We start from the raw sequence: 24,121 nt of genomic DNA on the forward strand, positions 1-24,121 counted from the left end.
AGTATTTAGAAAACAAGATAAACATATCAGGGAACTTTAAGATGTGTATTATTCTGCTAAAAGAAAGTAGGGGATAATTGATCAGCAGCAGCAAGAACAGTGTTTAGTCACTACAGCATACCCACCTTTCCTAAGACCTGTATTATACTGTGAGCATTTTCCAGGTCATGACCACAGCTGCTGCAGGCGCTAGCCTTGTTGGTGCTGTCACTGTCCACACTGGAGCATACCAGGGAGCTTGTGGTCGGCATACACAGAGGACACAGGACATGAGGCATCACAGCAGGCCCTTCTGGAACATAGGAAGACTTCAAATCAAAAACTACATAGGGATAGTGGTGACTGCTGCTGCCTCACAGACTAGGTGGGGATAGTGGTTGCTGATGATGCCTCAGAAACTAGGCATGGAGTGGTGGTTGCTGCTGCTGCCTCAAAAACAGGGTGGGGATAGTGGTGGTGGCAGCTACACAGACTAGGTAGGGATAGTGGTGGTTGCTGCTGCCTCACAAACAAGGTGGGGATGGTGATGGTGGCTGCTTCCTCACAAACTAGGTAGTGACAGAGGTAGCAGCTGTCTCAGAAACTAGGTGGGGATAGTGGTGGCTGCTGCTGCCTCAAAAACAAGGTATGGATGATGGTATTGGCTGCTGCCTCAGAAACAAGGTGGGTATGGTGGTGTTGGCTACTGCCTCAAAAACTAGGTAGGGACGATGGTAGCTGTTGCCTCAAAAAGAAAGTGGGGATGATGGTGTTGGCTGCTGTCTCAAAAACAAGGTGCAGATGGTGGTGTTGGCTTTTGCCTCAAAAACAAGGTGGGGATGATGGTGTTGGCTGCTGCCTAAGAAACAAGGTAGGGATGATGGTAGCTGCTGCCTCAAAAACAAGGTGGGGATGGTGGTGTTGGCTGCTGCCTCAGGAACAAGGTGGGGATGGTGGTGTTGGCTGCTGCCTCAGAAACAAGGTAGGGATGATGGCAGCTCCTGCCTGAAAAACAAGGTGGGGATGGTGGTGGTGGCTGCTTCCTCACAAACTAGGTAGGGATAGAGGTGACAGGTGTCTCAGAAACTACGTGGGGATAGTGGTGGCTGCTGCTGCCTCAAAAACAAGATGGGGATGATGGTGTTGGCTGCTGCCTCAAAAACAATTTGGGGATGATGGTGTTGGCTGCTGCCTCAGAAACAAGTTAGGGATGATGGTAGCTGCTGCCTCAAAAACAAGGTGGGGATGGTGGTGTTGGCTGCTGCCTCACAAACTAGGTAGGGATAGAGGTGACAGGTGTCTCAGAAACTAAGTAGGGATAGTGGTGGCAGCTGCTTCCTCAAAACAAGGTGGGGATGGTGGTATTGGCTGCTGCTTCAGAAACAAGGTGGGGATGGTGGTGGTGGCTGCTGCCTCACAAACTAGGTAGGGATAGAGGTGACAGGTGTCTCAGAAACTAGGTAGGGATAGTGGTGGCTGCTGCTGCCTCAAAACAAGGTGGGGATGGTGGTATTGGCTGCTGCCTCAGAAACAAGGTGGGGATGGTGGTGTTGGCTGCTGCCTCATAACAAGGTGGGGATGGTGGTGTTGGCTGCTGCCTCATAACAAGGTGGGGATGGTGGTGTTGGCTGCTGCCTCAGAAACAAGGTGGGGATGGTGGTGTTGCCTACTGCCTCAAAAACAAGATGGGAATGATGGTGTTGGCTGCTGCCTCAGGAACAAGGTGGGGATGGTGATTGCTACTGATGACTCAGAAACTAAGTGGGATAGTGGTGGCAGCTGCTGCCTCAAAAACAAAGTTCCTCACAAACTAGATAGGGATAGTGGTGACAGGTGTCTCAGAAACTACGTGGGGATAGTGGTGGCTGCTGCTGCCTCAAAAACAAGATGGGGATGATGGTGTTGGCTGCTGCCTCAGAAACAAGGTAGGGATGATGGTAGCTGCTGCCTCAAAAACAAGGTGGGGATGGTGGTGTTGGCTGCTGCCTCAGGAACAAGGTGGGGATGGTGGTGTTGGCTGCTGTCTCAGAAACAAGGTGAGGATGATGGTAGCTCCTGCCTGAAAAACAAGGTGGGGATGGTGGTGATGGCTGCTTCCTCACAAACTAGGTAGGGATAGAGGTGACAGGTGACTCAGAAACTAGGTGGGGATAGTGGTGGCTGCTGCTGCCTCAAAACAAGGTGGGGATGGTGGTATTGGCTGCTACCTCAAAAACAAGGTGGGGATGGTGTTGGCTGCTGCCTCAAAGACAAGATGGGGATGGTGGTGTTGGCTGCTGTCTCAAAAACAAGGTGATGATGGTGGTGGCTGCTGCTGCCTCAGAAACAGGTGGGGATGATGGTGGCTGCAGACTAGGTGGAGATAGTGGTTGGGTGCTACTGCCTCACAGAAAAGGTGGGGATAGTGGTGTTGCTGCCTCAAAAACAAGGTGGGGATGGTGGTGCTGGCGTGCTGCCTCAAACACAAGGTGGGGAGAGTGGTTGGATGCTGATGCCTCAAAAACAAGGTGGGACAGTGGTGGCTGCTGCTGCCTCAGGGTACCATAGCACAGAGACTGCCTTAAGTCTATATGATAAGAAAGCTACAGTCACCTTAGTGCTAAGATTGTTTTGTATAACTGCACCCTGAGCAAGATATGAACGCCAATCAATTTCAAAAGTTGTTAAAACAGCAGCGAGTCCAGTTGATGATGGCACAGGAAGACAAATAGATAGTTCAAAATCTATGCTGCAAGCCGAACCAACATGTGACAATTGTGCAGCTGAGCAGTACTTTTTGACTTTTTGACAAAAATGATGAAACAACATCTAGAGTGTCAGTAAAGTCCAGCTGTATCTTCTGGCAAGTAAGCTTGGAAACAGACAATTCATCTTCGATTCTTTTTCAACTTACCAGTGAGAAAATGGGAGACATCTGAAGTAAAGTACTGGTCCTCCGGTGTTTTCACTCTGTCCAGCTGAGTCTGCAAGCCAGCAAGCCACTTCCCAGTTACCTCCTTCACTACTGCTGAGACCTCTTGGCTCCTGTGAGCATAACTGCAGGTTTTGTCTGAGGAGTGTCCTCTCTCACTGTATACCTGATAGAACACCTCCCCATGGATGGTTAGCTGAATTTAGAAACACATGTATCAAAATTCTACCTCATCAGTTGGCAGATGAAATATCACAAGCTGCTCACAAGACAGCAGTTAGCAATCAAATTTCTCCCCTAGCTTTACGTTGTGTATTTAAAGATACCAACACAACTAACTGTATAAAATAAATATTGTATACAACAATTCACAATAAGACTTCATCCCCAGCTATATGATGCCTTTCTAAAGCTACCTACACAACTAACTGTATAGAATATCTATTGTATACAACAATTCACAATTAGACTTCATCCCCAGCTATATGATGCCTTTCTAACGCTACTAACACAACTAACTGTATAGAAAATCACTTGTATACAACAATTAACAATACGATTTCATCCCCAACTATATGATGCCTTTCTAAAGAAATTAACACAACTAACTGTATAGAATAAATATTGTATACAACAATTAACAATACGACTTCATCCCCCGGTATATGATGCCTTTCTAAAGATATTAACACAACTAACTGTATAGAATATATACTGTATACAACAATTAACAATACGATTTCATCCCCAACTATATGATGCCTTTCTAAAGATATTAACACAACTAACTGTATAGAATAAATATTGTATACAACAATTAACAATACGACTTCATCCCCCGGTATATGATGCCTTTCTAAAGATATTAACACAACTAACTGTATAGAATATATATTGTATACAACAATTAACAATACGATTTCATCCCCAACTATATGATGCCTTTCTAAAGATATTAACACAACTAACTGTATAGAATAAATATTGTATACAACAATTAACAATACGATTTCATCCCCAACTATATGATGCCTTTCTAAAGATATTAACACAACTAACTGTATACAATACTGTAAACTGTCTTATTTCCGTGCCTTTAAATTTTCGCGAGTGATGGTCACTAAATCTTTTCGCGCCTTCTTATTTTTGTGAGGTGATCTTGTTACAGGGGCATCTCTGAATGTTTTTACACGACACGCAGGTGCATGACCATTCAGCTGTTATAAAATAAACAGATTTGTGAAGTGATCTAACAACAAATTAATGTAATTAATCAGAATTAATCCTTTTTAATTAGGTGTTAGACCAATGAAAGTAGAACCTGATTGAGCGGTGTTAATCCAGGTTAGCCCAACGGTGACATGTGATTGAGCAATGACACCTGTATTGTTTTTGTGTTGTTCACTTACCTGAATAGAATGTATAATATATCTATATTATCGCGTGTTTTTATTCTCGCATCATGAAGTCTGACGCGAAGTTCGCGAAAATTAAACGGTCGTGAAAATTTGGCTGTTTATAGTATCTATTGTATACAACAATTCACAATAAGACTTCATCCCCCGGTAAATGATGTCTTTCTAAAGCTACTAACACAACCAAATATTGACTCTGACTTTTAATGTAACATAAGCCCACTACAAGAAAGATTGCTCAAATTCTGACAGGCAAGTTTCTCCATTTCCCTAATATTTTCATATTAACTGGTGCTAGCCTAAAAATTGAGTCATAAGGCTCCAAAGCTTACTTGACATGAAGACATAATTTGATGACACTTTATTTTCATACAAATATTTGTGGTGAATTGAGGAATTTTCTGTAATCTTTTTATGGTCATTACTGTAACAAAATGTTTGAGCCTGGTGTGAAGGCAGTTCTTCAGAACAAGCTTAAGGTCTAACCTTTGTAAAAATTGGAACATAATCAATATGATAATAATTCTCAGAATACTACCTCTAACACTTGAATGCTGATTTCCTGAAACTTGTTTCTGAAACCATTACCTTGCTTTTGAGATGTTTTCCTTCCTAGTGGTCCTTGACAGGAGTTATCTCCCCTAACAGAAGACTAGGAAACCTCATCAATTTTTTCCTAATGAAACTTAGGGCCCTGTCAAACTTCAGCCTATCCTAATTGCTTAGGAATTGAGCATTGAAATGTCTTTCATACGCAGTCGTAGGCACAATATGCACCTCAGTTGGTTTGTGAAAGTTATATACTCTTCCCAAAAAGTAGGGGATAATGAACTTTCAATTTGGATAGGACATGTAAACGTTAACAAATGTTTCAAGGACAGACATCTTATGAACGCACCACCATTTCCCTCTCTTACCACCCCTAAACACAATGCATGATATGCATGCACAACGCAGTAGCCCCATACATGTGCATGGGGTCCCATTTTGATTTTGACTTTTTTCAAGAAGGTCGAGAAATCACTTCAATTTTGACACTTATCTTGCATCATACATTTGTTAGGGTTTGTTTCTAGTTGTTTGTTTTAAAATGAAAATTGTATACATGCAAATTACATGCCATACACCAATCATCATTCAAAAGCAACTACATTCCAAATAACTATTGTTGTAAGGAAGTGCAAATGGCGATGCACTCTCAAAACATTCAATAATATCATATCAACATTGATTGACTTCGACAAATCTCCTAAATATTTTCAATTGTAAAAAATGAAGATCGACTACTTGTTTTGAAGAGTATATATGTAAGCACGTATGCGCACAGTATAGCCAAGTATGCATGACAGTTTTGGGCATTAACAAAATATACTGTGTGCGCTGTTATGCAGATTATAAATTGTTGTATTGGTCCTGCATTGGTCGAGCCCAGTGCAAGCCTGCTAAGTGTTCGTAGAGCATAATGCAGTTTCTTGGGTTGAAGCTCTGACTTTTGAAGAAATGAACAAAGAACTCCATATTCCTGATGAAAGGCAGCACATACTGTCAGTCCTCTAAATAGGCAATCACACTGACAGACACTGAAAATGTAGATACACTTGAGCTTGCATTGTGATGATAGTGAAAAAGCCTCGAGGTGACTAATATTGCGAACACGTAGAACCCTGAACTGGAAGGGTCTTCTGTTGACAGCAAAGTGTTGGTATCTCTGTGAGTATGGATGGATTGAGTGAACATATAGATATGCATCCTGCAGGTCTATGGAAATACATGGGACAAGAATTCCTGTTCTGGGCTATAACAAATCCAACTTGATGAAATTCGTCTTGTTCTAGAACTTGTCCATGGCTGTCACTGAAAACATGGGTTGGTTCCCAGAACTGATACCAATATCCTACTGTGTGTCATCAAGGAAGCCTCTTGGAGAATTGCAGGCGATGTCGACCTTAAGTAATTCACTGATCTGTCGTTATAATCTTCCAGTTTCAGTAAAAAGTGACAAATGTCTGCCCCTGGATCCAGAAATTCTTTCTTAGGAAATATAGGCATCGTCCTTGCATGATTGCTGTGTATAGCCAAGGTCAAGGTTTATGCTACTTTTTTCGTCTGAGAAGTGTGAGGTGAGTCATGTCAATTTTGGCCCTTTGCCACAATGTCTATGGTTTGGCATGAAATGCATTTTGGGCTGTTTTTTGTAAATAACTCTTCATCCAATGATCCAATTGATCTCAAACTTTGCAAGTGAATGTTTAGTCAGACAACCTAATCACCTTGTAAATCAACGATTATATGCATTTGTACTAAGTAATCTGTCTATGTAACTGTCAACAAAATAAACAGCAGAATGAAGGCTGCTTGCAGAGGGAGGGAGCCAATGACCTGTAACAGTGGCAGTGTTGGGTCAGGAAGGTAAATGCATGTACAGTTCTTGATAGTTACCTGTTCACTACACAGTGATAGACTGTTTGGATCATTCACATTGATAACTTCTAGCTGGCATCATGAAAGCTTATTCAAATCACCCTAAACATTTAATCAGAAAGGTGTTTAAGTTTTTTAAAAAAGAGAGCAAACGTAGCCAACCGATTTATAAGGTGTCAGATTACATGAAACATACAACTTTTACTCTTTGCATGAAAAAGAACATCGTGCTAAAAATTGTGAGAAATAAACTGACAACCAATAAATAAAACCTTGTACAAAAACGTAGGCATGCAAAGTTAGATTCTTTTGACATTTGGATCATCAGAGATGTCATTTGCTGGCTATTTGCTAGAACTGTACACCTGTCCACAAGCAATTGAAAACACAAGCAAATGATTGCAGAGGATAACGACATTAATGTTTCTACGTTTATGCTAAGCAAACTACTGCTCAATTCTGGATACAAGTACAAAAGTACGGTTTTCACTCAGTATGTTGAGGAACAATTGTGGCCAGCTCTACCTGACAAAAGTCTTGTTTTCATGGACAATGCTACCTATCACAGTGTTCCAGATCCAAACAATAGGTGCCCAACTTCCAATAAAGGAATCAGATATGCAGCAATGGCTAACAAATAACAATATACAATTTTCAGTTAAGGCCACTAAACCACAGTTGTACTCTTTGATTAAAACTAACAAAAATCCACCCACATATATCATTGACAACATGCTACACCAACACGGCCATAAGGTCTTGAGATTACCACCATACCACTGTCATCTCAACCCAACTGAACTTATCTGGGGAGACCTGAAAAGTACAGTGGCCTGCAAAAATCAATCTTTCAAGTTGAATGATGTCAAGCACATCGTCAACAATGCTATATGTGACAATGACATTGCCCGCTGGCATGCATGTGTTGAACATGTCAAGAAGGTGGAGAAAGAGTACTGGCTCAAAGATGGCTTGAAGGAGAAAACAGTTTATCCACTTGTCATTTGTCTGGACACTGATGACTTCTCTGTGGAAGACTGGAGTGAGCTTGATGAAGTTTAATTCTTAATTTAATAATTACAGATAATAATAGTATCCAGTTCAAACCATAGGTGGTCCAATTAATGATTTAGTGTAAATATACTTTCTGTGTTCTTTAAATGCATTTCCACTTAGGTACTGCATAAACAAAATATGACATTAACATTACAAATTTAAAGATATTAACCTGAGAGACAATTTTCACTAGTGGGTTTCAGAGAAACAAACCTTACCCTATTCGCGACCTGTGACACCCCTACATACCTGTCATGTGCACAGCTGACCTACTTTGACAAACGCTGACCTTCCTGACCCAACACTGCCGCAGTTACAGGTCACTGACCCCTCCCTCGGCAAGCAGTTAGCATTCTGCTGTTTATTTTGTGGACATCATTGGATGAAGAGTTATTTACAAAAAACCCAGCTCCACATGCATTTCATGCCAAACTATAGATGGCTGTGGATTATCTGAATATTGTTTCATGCAGTCACCATGGTTATGATGGATCATAACATTCGAATGCAGCATCTTCCAAATTCTTGATACACCGACAGTTTAGTCTTTGAATATTGCTTATGAGCCAGACTCTTTCATCAAAATCCCTGATTTTCCCTTCCTTGATGGATAAATCTTCAGGTATTTTAAGTGCAAATCCATCTAAAATGAATGTGATTTGACTGGTAACACACTGTTATCAGTCAGATAAGAATTGTTTCCCTGAAGAGAAAAAGTGAAGGCAATCCCTCATTAAAGTCCTTGATGATCTTACACTGGAAGGATGACTTGGGTAACATCTGCTTAGCTCATGTGTGGAAGAACGGAGGCTCTGGCCCCTGGTTTTCTAAGCTCTCTTGATCAGGTAGATGTGATTTACTGATTCTGGTAACAGGACATATAGTGCAGCCAGCTTGTCCACAAATGTGTATCTGGCTGAAATGTGGTCTTAGGATTCGGTTTTTGATTCAATATATGCAAATTCTGGATCCTCCAAACCTGTAAAATGTTCCTAATAACTACGAGAAGCCTATAGAATGTAACAAATGTAGATCTTGTCGTATCTGGAATGTACCGCATGTGCAGTCCATGGTGCCGATGACTGTATTGTTATGAAAACTGTATCTGCAGTCAATATGGCCTCAGCTCCCTGCACTGTTATCATTACACAATGGCATTTAGAAAGTGGTCAAATGTATCACATGTCATATTTGGGATTACACTTTCGTAGTAAACTACAATTTCTAGTATTTCTTTGGTTGAGTCTCATCCGGGATTCGAACCTGAACCCTCAGAATCAGGCACCTAATCGCCAACACACAAAGTCAGTCCCCTAGCCCACTCACCCATCACAACTTCCACAAAAATGGAAATCGAACAACTGGTAGTCTAGAATGCATAATTTGTGTACCCCTATGGTTATGTTCGATCCCATTGTCTCTACTATGTCCTCCAGTAGGATCAGCTGGCCTCCTACAGACCACGTGATCCACATGGACTGTGTTGTCTGTGCAGTGGCAGCTGGTGTGGTCTTTGACGCCAACCTCGCACTCTTTGAGGAGGAAGACAATCATGGACGTCTTTCCTATCTTGAGAAATTACATTCCATACACCTTTTATCACATCTCCAAAAGGCTTCTGGGCTACAGGTTTTATAAGTAACCAGCTTGGATTTAACAGCCTATGAGGTCAACAGATAAGGCATTATAATATGTTTAGTATTTACTTTCATTTTCATTGCCTATGACAGCAATTTCACTTTGGTGCCACTAACTGTAATGAAGGTTGAAAGGACAGGAAGTGCACACAGAGTATTTAGTGAGGTTTACCTGGTACATGTGTACACTGCTCCCAGTATGTGTGGCAGCTATTCCAGCTAGTGAGGCATCAAGTCGGCGTTGAATCACTTGTCCCATCAGGCTTCTCTTACACTCTCTTGTCATCACAGCACTGAAATAAAACAGAGCCTCCATCACCTACAGACTTTCGTTTCAATGTGTGACTAGGGACTCGCATTACAGTGCTTGTGGTGATGGAGACAGTCTGAAAACCTCATTATTACCAGCTTCAACGCAATATCTACAGCATCAAATGAAGGTGCTTATTTGATTTTGTCAAATGCTTACATCAGTTACACAGCAGATTTGTGAGGAAGAATGCATGACAAAAGTTTTGATAAGGAAGGTGACCTGATGGTAGATAGCCTCCATGGCTGGGACTGGGAGCGGACTGGTTTGGATTCACCGTAATTCATATGGAAGCAGTGAGTTTCTGGTGGGGACTGGCTCGCTGCCAGCACCAATGAGTCACTGGAAGTTATGTTGGCTACAGCTACATACTGGGGGGCACTGGGTAGAGTGTGAGGCCAAACCATCACCTGCAACATAGGAGCATAAGGAAACCAATACACACACTCACATCCATGGCAGGAGTGAGGTTTATCCAGACCACACATATCAAACGACATATTGCATAATATATGATATACCATGTAATATTGTGTAAAATATATCGCCTAACTCAATACAGAACTTCACCCTCTGAATACTGAGATAATGTTGGAAGAACAAAAGAGAATCAGAAAGACACGATGACTGGCCTCCTTTTCTGACATAACATGATATTACCCTCAGTACATCACTGCCGAAAATCTTGGATAATAACATGCATCACACTATATAGTATATTGGTAACTTCAACAGTTATACCAATTGACTGAAATTAAAGAGTGTAAAGAGAAGTTGGGAAGATGCTGGTCTATCGTCAGCAATGATACTAACCTACAATGGAGTGAATGTACAACTGACTGCAATGAAAGTGTGTAGAAAGTCTTACAGGGAAGTTGGGAAGACGCTGGTCTATCATCAGCAAGGAGAAATCTGTGGCTATGAAGTGGTAGTATGGGCAGTGTGGATGGGGTTGGGTCACCATGACCCTCTCCTGTTGGTGCAGCAGCTTGGTGGGCTGAGCTAGCAGGTCAAGTCCCTCACTGTACTGGGTCTGCAAAACATTCACCATGTAGGAATATGACTGTATATGAACTTGAAGCATGGATTCATATTGTTTTTGAGTGGCATGAAGAAGATGGATATATTCACTCTCCATATTCTTCAAGTTGGACATATTAACTTAATTTAGTGGTATGCAGTAGTTTCATATACTGCCTTACTTAATCTTTGAAGCTGGTTTTATTGACTAACCTTATTCTTGAGAGGTATGCAAAATTCAGATTAATGTCATTTGCTAGATAAAATTGATATTTTATATATATGCTGACTTATTATGCTTATTATTCCTCCTATATGCGAATAATATTGGAACACTTGAATCCCTTGTAGACCTTTTGAAGGGGATGCAAAAGTACACTGACCCACAATTCCTGCCTCAATTCCTCTCTCCGTGATATGCCCGAACTTAAACCTGCTGTGAAATCCAAAGTGCCTTCTAGTGATGAGGTTGGCAGGGCTTGCCATCATCAGTCAGGATAAGTATAAAAATGTAATTTTTATGATATTTTATACTTAACTTGACTTATGCTTTATTGCTTGAGCCACCTCCCTTTTCCCTCCAATAGTGCCCACGTGACTGCACATATGTCCAACCTCACTCTCTCCAACAAAATGCCTCCACACAGGCTTACAGGGAAGCCAGAGTGGTGAGGTGAGAGTGAATGGTTGGGAGGGCTTCATCTCACGAGTCAGGATAAGCATAAAATATTAATTTTCTCATAAAAATTACATGTTTTTCCTGATCCTGACTCATGCTTTCTTGCTTACCGAATCCAACGGAAAAGGTGGCAGGTCCGGGATTCCACCTCCAGGATTACCTGTTAGATTGTACTCACATCTGTGTTTGCTTTTAAACAACCCCTGAGAATTCTTCTCACAGCTGCATACTGTATTTCTGCCTGACATCTGACGGGGCACCACCTTCTCACACTAGGTATGAGAGGTAATCTTTATAGATTATGTGGATTTAGATACACTAGATGCCTCATTGTCTAGATACCTGGAACGACCCATTTGTTGAGGTAAGGACTATTACCAAAACTGGTGTCGCGAACAATATGTTAAGGTAAGGACTTCACCAAAACTGAGTCTTAGTTCAATATAAGACAGGGGAACATGGACTCTCTGATGGTGGCAATGGATCAGTTGCCTGGCGTCAACGAGTCTGCGTGACTAGTGTCTACCGGATACGTCTTCCATGGCCTTACCTCGTAGGTAGTGGTTAGTGAAGACTGAAAAGCAGCCTTCCATAATGTTTAAGATTGAGCAGTTTCCATGGAGGGCGAGTGTCGAGGTCAATGCTCTTACTTCATGGGGGTTCGAAGCTCTTGGAGGCTCTAACCCGTCTGCTTTATATGCTCTTAGGATCACTGCTCTGATCGAAAAGGAGACAGTCGTCTGTGAGCAATTCTTCTTGCAGCAATTCTCTGTAAGTAGATCTTCAAAGCTCTTACTGGATTCAAGGACACGTCTTGTGTGGATATTCCACAGAGCCAGAACATAAACTGAAGATCTGGTTGTCCCGACAGTTGATTGGTGGACAGCAGTGTGGCTGCCAGCTTCAAATCTTTTACGGCTAAAAGGCGTGGATTCCAGACATTCTGGCTGCAGTTGCTAAGGCAAGCAGAAATATCATTTTCTGGGTGAGCAACTCAAAGGTGTCTGCGTCAGAGGCTCACAAAGGATCTCAATAAAGCAACTAATTCTGGAACCATCGTCAATTTCACTCCTGTTTACATAGTGATGACTGAGCTGATTGCTGCTCGATAAGTTGACAGTGTTTATCTACTCTGTAAACAGGACTTAAAATGTTCAATATGTGTAAGCGGAACACTTCTGGGTTATAACAACAGCAATAATAATGTGTCCATGTATATAGCGCCAAACCACACCAGGTATGCTGATATTGCCAATAATAATAATGCATTATTGAAGTCCATTTATGTAGAATTTTTTGAAGAGAAAAGTTTTGAGATGATGCTTGAAGTTTTCAAGGGATGAAGACTGCTTAAGCTCATTAGGAAGGTAATTCCGTTCAACAGATGCCATGTTCTGGTGGGACTTGTAGCCAAACGATTTAAGGTTCCACTTTGGTACACAGAGCAGATTAGCTAAAGATGAACGGAGAGTTTTTGAAGGCATGTAAGGAGTGAGGAGTTCGTGAATATACACAGGTGCAATACCATGAATAGACTGATAAGTAAGGTTAAGGATCTTATAGTCAATGTGAGCGTCAATAGGCAACCATTGAAGAGACATCAGGATGGGAGTTCCAATGCCTGGTGTGCGGATGGATGAGTTTCGGCCAATCTAGGAGACGCAACATGTATTTGTTGTGTATCTCTAAGCAGTCTGGACACCAGGATCTCACCGGCCAGTAAGGTGCAACCAAAATCAGTTGCAGGATCTTCATCTGGTTGATCTTGCATAGTACTTCTGGTAACATGATCGGTGGAGGGAACACATAAGAGTTCAGACCCTCCCAAGGTATGGCTAGGGTGTCAACAGCCTATGCTAGTGGATTGGGCACTAGTGAGATGAACATCATCACCTGCTGTTGTTGAACTGGGTTGCAAACAGATCGATGAGAGGACAGCTGACTGTTTCTATTATCAACTGGAAGGCTTCTTCATCTGCTCTGTGGGTGACGGACACACCTGTCCAGATAAGGCATCGGCTGGGACGTTCTTTGCCAAATGTATGTGGCAAGCCCCGGCCCTCAAGTTGATATTTTCCATGATGTCAAATACCTAGAACATTGGTAGGGGCGCTGATCTGGTGGACCCTTGCAGGTCACCATCAAGTTGTCCATGTGTATCATCAGGGATTGATTCTTTAGTTGCACTTTCCAGTGTAGAAATGCTTCTATTACTGGTTCTAATACTGCTTTCAGTTTTAACTGGTTGATATGGAGGCTCCTCTCTTCTGTCGGCCATGTGCCTGCACTGACTTCATCGTTGAAATGCGCCCCTCATTCTTGGGGAGATGCCCCTATGTAGAAATAAAGGTTGTAAACTTGCTCTCTCAAACAGGTTCTGTCGCAAACATTTGATCTCACTGACTACCACAGCAGGTAAAGCTTTAGATGGCAGGCTGAACTTCTGCATAATGTTGAGGATGTGTTCAAAAGGTATGTGCAAATGTCCACATTAGCAATATTTGATAAGATGTGTTCTGATTGGTCAATCTGAAAGGTTACCTGACATGACTTCCTCCTAAGGTTTGTAAGACTCGGTAGAAGAGAGTAACAAATAATAAAGAGACTAAGTTTACAAAGACTGGTGTCTTTGAGGAACTGTTAGTTGCTCTGCTACAACAAGTGGCCCAAACTGGTGAATGCCGGAGATGTCTTCAGTGGTGATGTCTCTGAAGTGCCAAACACTGTATCTGATTTCCAAAAGAAGCCCTGCATTATCACTTTAATCCAGCAGTTTCCATGCAGAGTGAGTGTAGAGGACAGATCTCTAACATTGTGTGGGTTGGATGCACATGGAGGATCTAGTCCTTCTGCTTGTTAGGCCCTTAGTATGATGCCTCTCATTCAAATCGATGAGACTTGAGACTTCTGAAGGTTCCTCTGTAGAGCGGATGAATAGGATTGGATTTTTGTCTCCTTGTTTTAGTAAAGTAAATCTTTCATGCTCTAAGTGGACACAAAGATAAATCTTGCAAATTCTGCGGGTCGAGGATCACTGATAGCCCTGGAACTAGGAACTGTCTGTCTGGATGACAAGGTAACAGATTTTTTGCAATAAAGTCTCCATTCAGCTAAGACACTGATAAAGTCCCTTGAGATGTCGATCTCACCCTCGAGGGGCACTGCAACGCTTTGCTGGTGACTGTAACTTCAGGCACAAATTTGGAGGATGAAAAACATCACAAAATTTCAATATAAAATCAGTGGAAATACAGACCAAAACCATACACACCAAAGATATTGATATAGGGATCAAAATCAAAGGGACTCCCACAACCATCCACCAGGGTGATGATGGGGAGAGTGACTAACTCATGTGACTGATTTTGGTGGGAAAATATGCAAGAGAGGCAACTCATGGGTGTGTGTACTTTTACATCCTTTTCATCGGGTACTACAAGGGATTCAAGTGTTCTGCTATCATTTATACAGAAGAAGAAGACAAGCATACTAAGATTGAATCAGGATAAGGAAAAATTAATGCCTTACTTAATTCTTAAGCTGAACATACCGACTCATATATTACTCCCTCATATGTCTATGTTTCATTTATCCTGTGTAATATTAACCCTGTGGCTTCAAACCACAATTTACCAATAAGTGACAAAACATCTTCAAGTTCCTTACCCTGCTGTCAAACAGCTGCACACTTGTCCGGTCTGCTAATATGACCTGACGTGGATGTGCCCCCCAGTGACACTGACGCCATTGGTCAGTGGATTGGAATCGGAGGGGTTGCTTGGATACTAGAACCTGCAAACTATATTCCCAAAGACAGGTATCAGTATTTTCACAAGAAATACCTAAATTACTACAGCCTCCCCAAAATTTAAACACAACTATATGGAAATCCTATACTGTACTTTACTGTGTGCCATCTGGAATTTGTTGAATACTATCAGCATAGTCTGAACTGCTAGCCAAAGGTAAAGGTTTTCATCATGAGAGGCTTTCAAGCATGAACAATAAAAACAATATCTGGTAAGAGTATGAGTTCAGTTTTATGCCACACTGAGCAATATTTAAGCTATATGGCAGCGGTCAAAGAATCAAGTCTGGACCAGAAAATCCAGTGATCAACAACAGGAGCTATGATCTGTGAAATTGGGAACCGATGTCATGTATCAACTAAGTCTGACTATCCGCTCCTGATTGTCACTTCTTATGACAAGCATAGTCACCTCTTGTGGCATGCATGGGTTGCCAAAGACCAATTCTACCCCAGATGTACCCTACTCTACCCCGATATGTACTGTGCTCATATTTGAGCCGTTCTGTCATGTTTCCTTCTCATGTCATAGAGGGATGCAAGGGCAGAAACATTTTACACAGAAACACAGAGATCACTCAATCAGTTTAGAGACATCACTGCTGGGATAAGACACACTAAGTTCAAGTTCGTGGAGTCAAGCATATGCCGAGTTAAAGTGAGGTACCTGTATATAGGAACGTTTACCTGCATCCAGGAACTGAGAGATAAACACAGCCACTGTCAGTTGAAACAAGAACCTCACCACAGATGAAAGGGCTATAACACACAAGTTAGGTTTTACATCAACTTTGGGATCATACTATGAACATTTTAAATTCTATGTTTTCATCATGTTTTTATTATGAATTAAACTTGACATAAGTATGGCAGTACTGCTTCACGGTAGCTTCTGTCAACTCATAATCACTCTGAAAGAAGCCTTAAAAGGACATATTGTAAGTGTAAATGGCACTGTCAAATATACCACTTAGTGATACAGCAAATTGTATGATAGAAAACAACACAATAAAATAATAGCACATTGGGGGGTTATAATCATGGTACAATAATGTTTTCAGAATACCTTTTGATTTGAACTACTCAATCGCTGAATAATGACATAGGACAAAGGTCAGATGTCATGCTGTGACTAACAACAAATGAATAATCAACTTCATGTGTACAGATTCGACCCCAACACAGTGAGCAGCATGATCCCTAGTCTCCTACTGCACACTACCTAGAACAGGCAGATGTTGGGCCTCCATTGACATGTGCCCTAGTTCCACAGTCTACTCCTGTACAGTATCTGAAACAGGCAGATGTTGTGCCTCCCTGACATGTGCCCTAGTTCCACAGTCTACTTCTGTACAGTATCTGAGTCAGGCAGATGTTGTGCCTCCCTGACATGTGCCCTAGTTCCACAGTCTACTTCTGTACAGTATCTGAGTCTGGCAGATGTTGGGCCTCCCTGACATGTGCCCTAGTTCCACAGTCTACTTCTGTACAGTATCTGAAACAGGCAGATGTTGTGCCTCCCTGACATGTGCCCTAGTTCCACAGTCTGCTTCTGTACAGTATCTGAGTCAGGCAGATGTTGTGCCTCCCTGACATGTGCCCTAGTTCCACAGTCTACTTCTGTACAGTATCTGAGTCTGGCAGATGTTGGGCCTCCCTGACATGTGCCCTAGTTCCACAGTCTACTTCTGTACAGTATCTGAAACAGGCAGATGTTGTGCCTCCCTGACATGTGCCCTAGTTCCACAGTCTACTTCTGTACAGTATCTGAGTCAGGCATATGTTGTGCCTCCCTGACATGTGCCTTTGTTCCACAGTCTACTTCTGTACAGTATCTGAGTCAGGCCGATGTTGAGCCTCCATGACATGTACCCTAGTTTATCAGTCTTCATAGTCAACTCCTACACACTACCTGAGACAGACAGATGTTGGTGTTTGACCAAACAGATGTCTATTTTCCAACAGCACAGGTTCCACAATAGTCTCAGCCTCTGCCACACGGTACACAGTGTAGTCAGTGTCTCCACGCATGCAGCACAAACCTGTAACAGTCAGACATTACACATGGTAAACACAAAGTCATTTCATGTAGAAGGTTTTATTGATTTTAGATATTTCCAGATGTACATGAAAAATAACGGCACAGAGCCAGAACCCTATTTTTGTCATGAGAGTGAGTGAGTGAGTGAGTGAGTGAGTGAGTGAGAGTGAGTTTAGTTTTATGCTGCACTCAGCAATATTCTAGCTATATGGCGGCGGTCTGTAAATAATTGAATCTGGAAAACAATCCAGTGATCAACAATATGAGCATCAATCTGCGCAATTGGGAACCGATGACATGTGTCAAGCAAGTCGGCGAGCCTGACCACCCGATCCCGTTAGTGGCCTCTCACGACAGGCATAGTCGCCTTTTATGGCACAAAACACTGCTTGGTCAAGACTTGACTAAATCTCGAATACAGTAAACTGCAATGTAAAACACTGCCTGGTCCAAACTTGACTAAATCCGGAATACTGTTGACTGCAACGTAAAACACTGCCTGGTCCAAACTTGAGTAAATCTGGAATACAGCTAACTGCAATGTAAAAAAAGTGCCTAGTTCAGACTTGACTAAATCTGGAATACAGTTGATCACAGTGTAAAACAACATTCACTCACACGCTTTTACTGCATGCACATTTTACCTATGTTATTCACATAAGAAGTTCTCATTTCCAGCACCTTGGAAGCAGTTTGTTCTTCATACAATACTGTGTTTCCCAGCTTGAATCCTTGATGACCAGCATCCAAAACCTCGGACACATCTTCATAATTGTCAAGGCATTTAAAAGAAAATGTACACTGGCAGAAAAGAAACCATTACGGAATTGGTACAATGTATCCTTCAAAATTCATTCATACCAATGTTCAAATAAAGATTATTTTAAGTTCATATAGTGCATACATATATCACTCTTTCAACTTGGATGTTGTACATGTCTACCTTTGTCACCTCATATATTGTTATGTAACAGCTGGAAGTACATTGTTATAGAGTTATATTGAATATTTGGCCAACATTGTTACACCTGTATACTTTTTCAGCAAGTGTGCTATGACATGCCTGGATCTCTCCATAATAGAAAACAATATTGTGAACTACATCATATATAATCAACTCAATCAGTGGTTGGAATATTGATATTGTAATACACTTCTTGTGAACAATCTATATCCTAATAGAAATGTCTCAAGGTAACATAATAACAAACCACACTTATTCTTCTTCCTTCTTCTCCATGACATCATCTTAGCAACTAGAAGATGTCTTCTTTTAAAAGCCAGACAGGTGTTTTCTAAATCTTTCCATGTTTTTTATCAAGGCACTAAAATAACTTGATGCATTTCATGAGGAAATGTTTTTTTTCTAACAATGTACATCCAGACTATCCATCAGGTCATCTTGGCTTTTTGCCTTTATTTTCTTTGATGGAAATACAAGTTCCACATCTTTTCCACATAAATGACTCAACCAGTACAAGCTGCAGCAACACATACCTGTTCCACCATCGATGACAGCATAAGTTTAATATGGGTGATATATCTGATTTTCAGTATGGTTCCTTTGGCAGTTATTTTGTCTTTTTTTCTGACCATAACCTTAAATGTTCTTAAACACTCTGCAAACCACTCTGAAACTGACCAATTGAGGAAGCTGAAGTTTGGTATATTATATATTAGATTTGGTTCATAACACTTCAGTGGCATTACAAATCCCATGGCACTATTTTGTAAAGTTGTACTGCACTGGGTATCTGTTTTCACACAGTGAAAGTCATATTAGGATGACTGGAAATTTGTAAGGACTTACAGTGAAAAAATCACAAAGTTATCTCATAAATCTCATAAAGTTTCAGTCAAATTTATGATCTAATTGTGAACAGCTTGGAAGTCACCTCACCCGAGAGATCATCAATTTCTAATTAAAAATATTCAAGTTATTGAGTTTACACTTATTCTGACACATCCACTGTACTGCTTGACTTTGTACTTCTGTGCTATCAAGTCATGGAAAAGACTTCAATTCCTTGAAATGTTTACTTAGTAGATATTTGAAAATATTATATTCTTAGTGCATTTCTACAACGTCAAGGCTCACAAGCCAAAACCTCAACTTGTCAAATCTATATCAATTCCTCATCAGAACAAAGTAACTGTATTAACCGTAATGCCAAAAGTCCCTACATAGTATGCAATGCTAATGTGAGTATTGGTTTTGCGTCCTTGCATCCACACATTATGTTGCCCTCTATGTACAACTCCCAGACCAATTTACTTGCACCAGCTGTGTACAGTGACTTGAGAAAAGATGCCAAGATATATTAAGTGATCATATGCAGGGTTGTTGGCACCATCCTGCCATATTACAACCAACGAGCTTCAGATGAGGGATATTTCAAATGATTTTCTGATGCTCCTGGCAACTCTGACACTGAAGTCTAGTTTTGTCAAGCCCTGGCGGATGTAGGATACTGATCCTGTCGAAGTGTTCCCCTGTAGGGTGCAGCAGGTATGTGTTGTCGGACAGCGGCATGAGGCACAAGGAGCCCCCTGTGTAGGTGGAGTTGACTCGCTGAAACAGAGGAACCCATACATTGACATCTACCTCAACAACTGAGACACGTACCGTGACATCTATCACAAGAACTGGCACATGTACACTCACATCTACCACAACAACTGGGACATGTACAGTGACACCTACCACAAGGCCAGGGACATGTACAGTGACATCAACCACAACAACTCGGACATGTACAGTGACATCTACCACAAGGTCAGGGACATGTACAGTGACATCTACCACAAGGCCAGGGACATGTACACTGACATCTATCACAACACCAGGGACATGTACACTGACATCTACGACAACTGGGACATGGACAGTGACACCATAAGGCCAGGGACATGTACACCGACATCTACCGCAAGAACTGCCACATGGACAGTGACATCTACCACAAGGCCAGGGACACGTACAGTGACATCTACCTCAACAACTGGGACATGTACAGTGACATCTACCACAACAACTCGGACATGTACAGTGACATCTACCATAAGGCCAGTGACATATACAGTAACACCTATCACAAGGCCAGGGACATGTACAGTGACATCTACCACAAGGCCAGGGACATGTACACTGACATCTACGACAACAACTCGGACATATACACTGACATCTATCACAACAACTCGGACATGTACAGTGACATCTACCACAACGCCAGGGACATGTACAGTGACATCTACCGCAACAAAAGGGACATGTACAGTGACATCTACCGCAACAAAAGGGACATGTACAGTGACATCTACCAGAATACAAGGGACTTTCAGTCTAGTGAAATGAAATCTGGGAAGTACATTTTTGTTTGACCTTGTCCTTGATAAAGTGTCAACTCTGAGCCTTTTGAGGTCATTTTCACAAAATACAGACTATAATTCAAATGATTTGAAGTAAACATAAGAAGTTTAGAGGAAACATACATACAAAGTTCAGCTTCTTCTGTGTGGCACTTACAGAGGAGGATATGGTTTGAAAGAACATAAAATCATTTTGAGAGACATAGGAAAGTAAGATATGAAATATGTCATATATAGCTGGAGTTTTTCGAAATAGTTGTTGTGTTTGCCATATTGCAAATCTGATTCAAAGGCACAGCGTGTCGATGGTCATGTGTACTTTCATGCATAAAACATTTCTCAGTGTGATATCAAACCTTTAGCTTAGTTTGAGTCGGTTCTCAAACCAAACTCAAACCTAAAGAACAGGGTTCCTCACAGCAAAGCTGCTAATGAAAGTGCTGAACAGAAGCAGTTTCAATGACATATTTTCTTGAAGGCAAATTGAACAGAGACAATTTGTGTTTTTGAATGGATGGTTCCAAAACAGTAATTCCAACTTGCCGAGATTATAAGCTAGTCTTTTTTCAATCAAAGCTAAGATTACCAATGACATTGTCACATCTCATTTAGTCTATTTATGTCCTTTTCATTTGTGGTAATTCAAATCAAAACTTCTCTCTCAAAATAAGGAAGCAGAGTATGCTGTTGCATGTTTACAAACACTGCCTCAGACTTCTTCAACAAATCACATTTGTCCAACAGAAATCAATGCTGTCATTTCTGAGGAAAAGCTGCTTATTCGCAGAGTACATTGGGAAAATTAACGTGCATAGTGAAAATGTAAGCATAATTCAAAGTCATAATATCACACATTAGCACATTTTACCATATTTAATTACATTTCCACTGAAACTGAAAAATTAACATTTGTTTTTCATAGGGTCTCCTAAGGGTGGCAATACAGAAAATCAGATCTGAGGCTCTCCAAAAACAAAACAAGATGTCATCATTGGTGAGATTAATCATCTTTCAATTTCAGAGATGCGTGGTGTTTCTGGGGGGATGATAAATAACACTAATTGTCTTACCTCACACGTAAATGTTGTTTTCTGATTGGCTAAGTGCTCTCCTATTATTTTCAATGAACCTCAATTGCATGTGAAGTACATTTCAATATACTCTGATGAAAATGGAGACTCATCTGGTACTTCGTGGTAGTACTTCTTTATCTTCAATAACAGTGAATCACACATGATGCACGGAAATTACCAATGTTTTGCAAATGCAAATCAATGGAAGGGAGATAACTCTAAATCTGTTTTTCTTGTGTTGTCTGCAAAATCTAGCAAGGCTATGAAATGATCTGCCTCACATTCAAATAAATACATTTTGACAAAACATTCAAATGTGGTCCCTGTGAATATTAAGAAGGGGAATTAAACCACAGTGACTAAAACCTGCAGGGAAAACAGCAAGATGCTAAATTTGAATTGTTTGATTCACACAAGTTGGTTGAAGTGTACGTTTTGATACCCACGCTTCAAACTGTTCAAAATTAATATTGAGGTGTTTGGTAAGATAAATATCTTGTTCATCGGTTTTTCAGGGCCCATGGGTTGATGTACACTTGATGTTTGTTAATGTTCCCCTCGCCTTTCGGGCTCAGGGAACATAAACATCGAGGGTCATCAATCCATGCCCTCCTTGTGACCAGTGAACATTTTATATTATCTTATCTCACACACAAACTCTCTGATTGGCTTGGGGCTCTTGTGTTATTTTCAATGAACCCCGCTTACAAGCATGGTAAATTGCAATAAACCCTGCTGCCAATAGCAACTCATTCGGTACTTCGTGGTGGTTTCTTTCTTTATCTCGAATAACATTACAAGACGCATGATACAGGGAAATTACTGGTGTTTTGTGAATGGAAATCGATAAAAGCGAGATAACTCTAAATATAGTTTTCTTGTGTCATTTGCAAAATCTAGCAACAGCTACGAAAAGATTTAACTCTCTGTCTAATAAATAAATCTTGACAAAACATTCAAATATAGTCCCTGTGAATATTAAGAAGGGAATTTCAAACACGGCGACTTTACTAAGACAATACCTACAGTAAACAACAGCAAGATGCAAGATTCAATTCATTTGATTCACACATGTACAGTTTGGCTGAAGTGTGCGATCCGATACCCATGCTTCAAACAGTTCAAAATTAGCACTGAGGCATACTGGACACATGCTGTACAAGAGCATGACACTGATGCATGAACACCTACATAGATGACAGACGTGATGTGCAGAGTTGTTTGTCAATGTGAACTAGCCAGCAAGATGTTTTGCCATGTTGCCAATAAAGCTCTCTGTATCATTGTTTTATGAAGCATGTAATGTTCAGCATATAGTGTCCTCAGATGTCATCACCACCACTGATTATGCCAGATGCCACAAAAGCAGGTGAGGTGAGGTCAAGACGGGTTAAACTCTGATTAAAGATTACCAACACACAGTATACTAACTCTTACCTTATTCTATTTCCTTAATGCCATGCACCAAGCAGGGCCATAAGTCACAACATCTTTTGGCACTTAACAGGTGTGGTTTTCAGGGTTAACACTCTATCCACTGTTCACTAGAGGTGATCCCAACAATCAGGCTAGCACATACTTCAACCTATGTGACTATCAAGTGAGCTAAAAATGGAAAATCCCTCTAAATTCAAGAAATTCTGATTGTGGATCAACAGTAAAGTTACAGGAATATAGATCAAAACACTGTGCAACAAAATTGTCATCAGCTGTTGAGACATGTAGACTACTTGATCAACTTACACAAGTGCATACCTGTATAATATGCAACAAGATGGTTGTACTCACCAAGTACTTGTTGTATTTGATGAGGTGCTGGTAGTCCCTCAACATAACAGCAAGGCGAGGAACAGAGCTGCAAATCTTGTCAATTCGGCGGGAGTCTGTGGGGTCCATTGTGGACACACTATGTCCAACTTGGATTATGTTTTGATGAAATTGGCTCATCTAGGAGGAAACAGTAAAGTTACACTTACATTTCAGCATTTCAGTTTGTTCAAGTTGTATGTGGGAAAAATGAACAATGTATGGACGACAGCTCAATCCATTCCGAAAACTGAGAGTACCTCAGTGTGAGGCTGTGCATCAGTCAGTGACCGTCACCAATAATCTGAGCACGTTCGATGAAAACCATATGCTGCTCATGCAATTCCCCTGCTGTTGTTACTATTGTGACATTATCATCCCTGGCCCTGGGGTTCAACATTGCTTTGATTTCCTAGAGTAGCAAGCCCAAAAGTCGTGCGGAACCTTGGTCACATCATTATCAAGAAAACCCCCATCAAAACCACCAGAAACGAGGTGCTGAGCACCTACAACAATGATGAGTTTTACTGCCACACAGATGTTTGGAGAATGGAGAAAGAACACGTGGACAATGTGTACCAGGGCATCAACAA

At 41.1% G+C, this 24,121-nt stretch overlaps 1 protein-coding gene across 2 annotated transcripts in view; it reads right to left on the minus strand.

The window, feature by feature from the left end:
- The window catches only part of LOC137278129 (uncharacterized), a 50,394-nt gene that overhangs the window by 4,893 nt on the left and 21,380 nt on the right, over positions 1-24,121 (minus strand). For both annotated transcript variants that reach the window (XM_067810278.1, XM_067810279.1), the window contains 11 exons: positions 23,511-23,669; positions 19,750-19,849; positions 17,922-18,041; positions 17,149-17,278; positions 15,924-15,995; positions 15,095-15,227; positions 10,598-10,762; positions 9,952-10,139; positions 9,592-9,712; positions 2,873-3,086; positions 126-292 (listed from right to left, as the gene is read on the minus strand). In XM_067810278.1, coding sequence (XP_067666379.1) covers positions 126-292; positions 2,873-3,086; positions 9,592-9,712; positions 9,952-10,139; positions 10,598-10,762; positions 15,095-15,227; positions 15,924-15,995; positions 17,149-17,278; positions 17,922-18,041; positions 19,750-19,849; positions 23,511-23,669 — 1,569 coding nt within the window. The remainder of the gene's footprint in view (positions 1-125; positions 293-2,872; positions 3,087-9,591; positions 9,713-9,951; positions 10,140-10,597; positions 10,763-15,094; positions 15,228-15,923; positions 15,996-17,148; positions 17,279-17,921; positions 18,042-19,749; positions 19,850-23,510; positions 23,670-24,121) is intronic.

Source organism: Haliotis asinina, chromosome 3, assembly GCF_037392515.1.
Source record: "Haliotis asinina isolate JCU_RB_2024 chromosome 3, JCU_Hal_asi_v2, whole genome shotgun sequence".
Classification (NCBI taxonomy): domain Eukaryota; kingdom Metazoa; phylum Mollusca; class Gastropoda; order Lepetellida; family Haliotidae; genus Haliotis; species Haliotis asinina.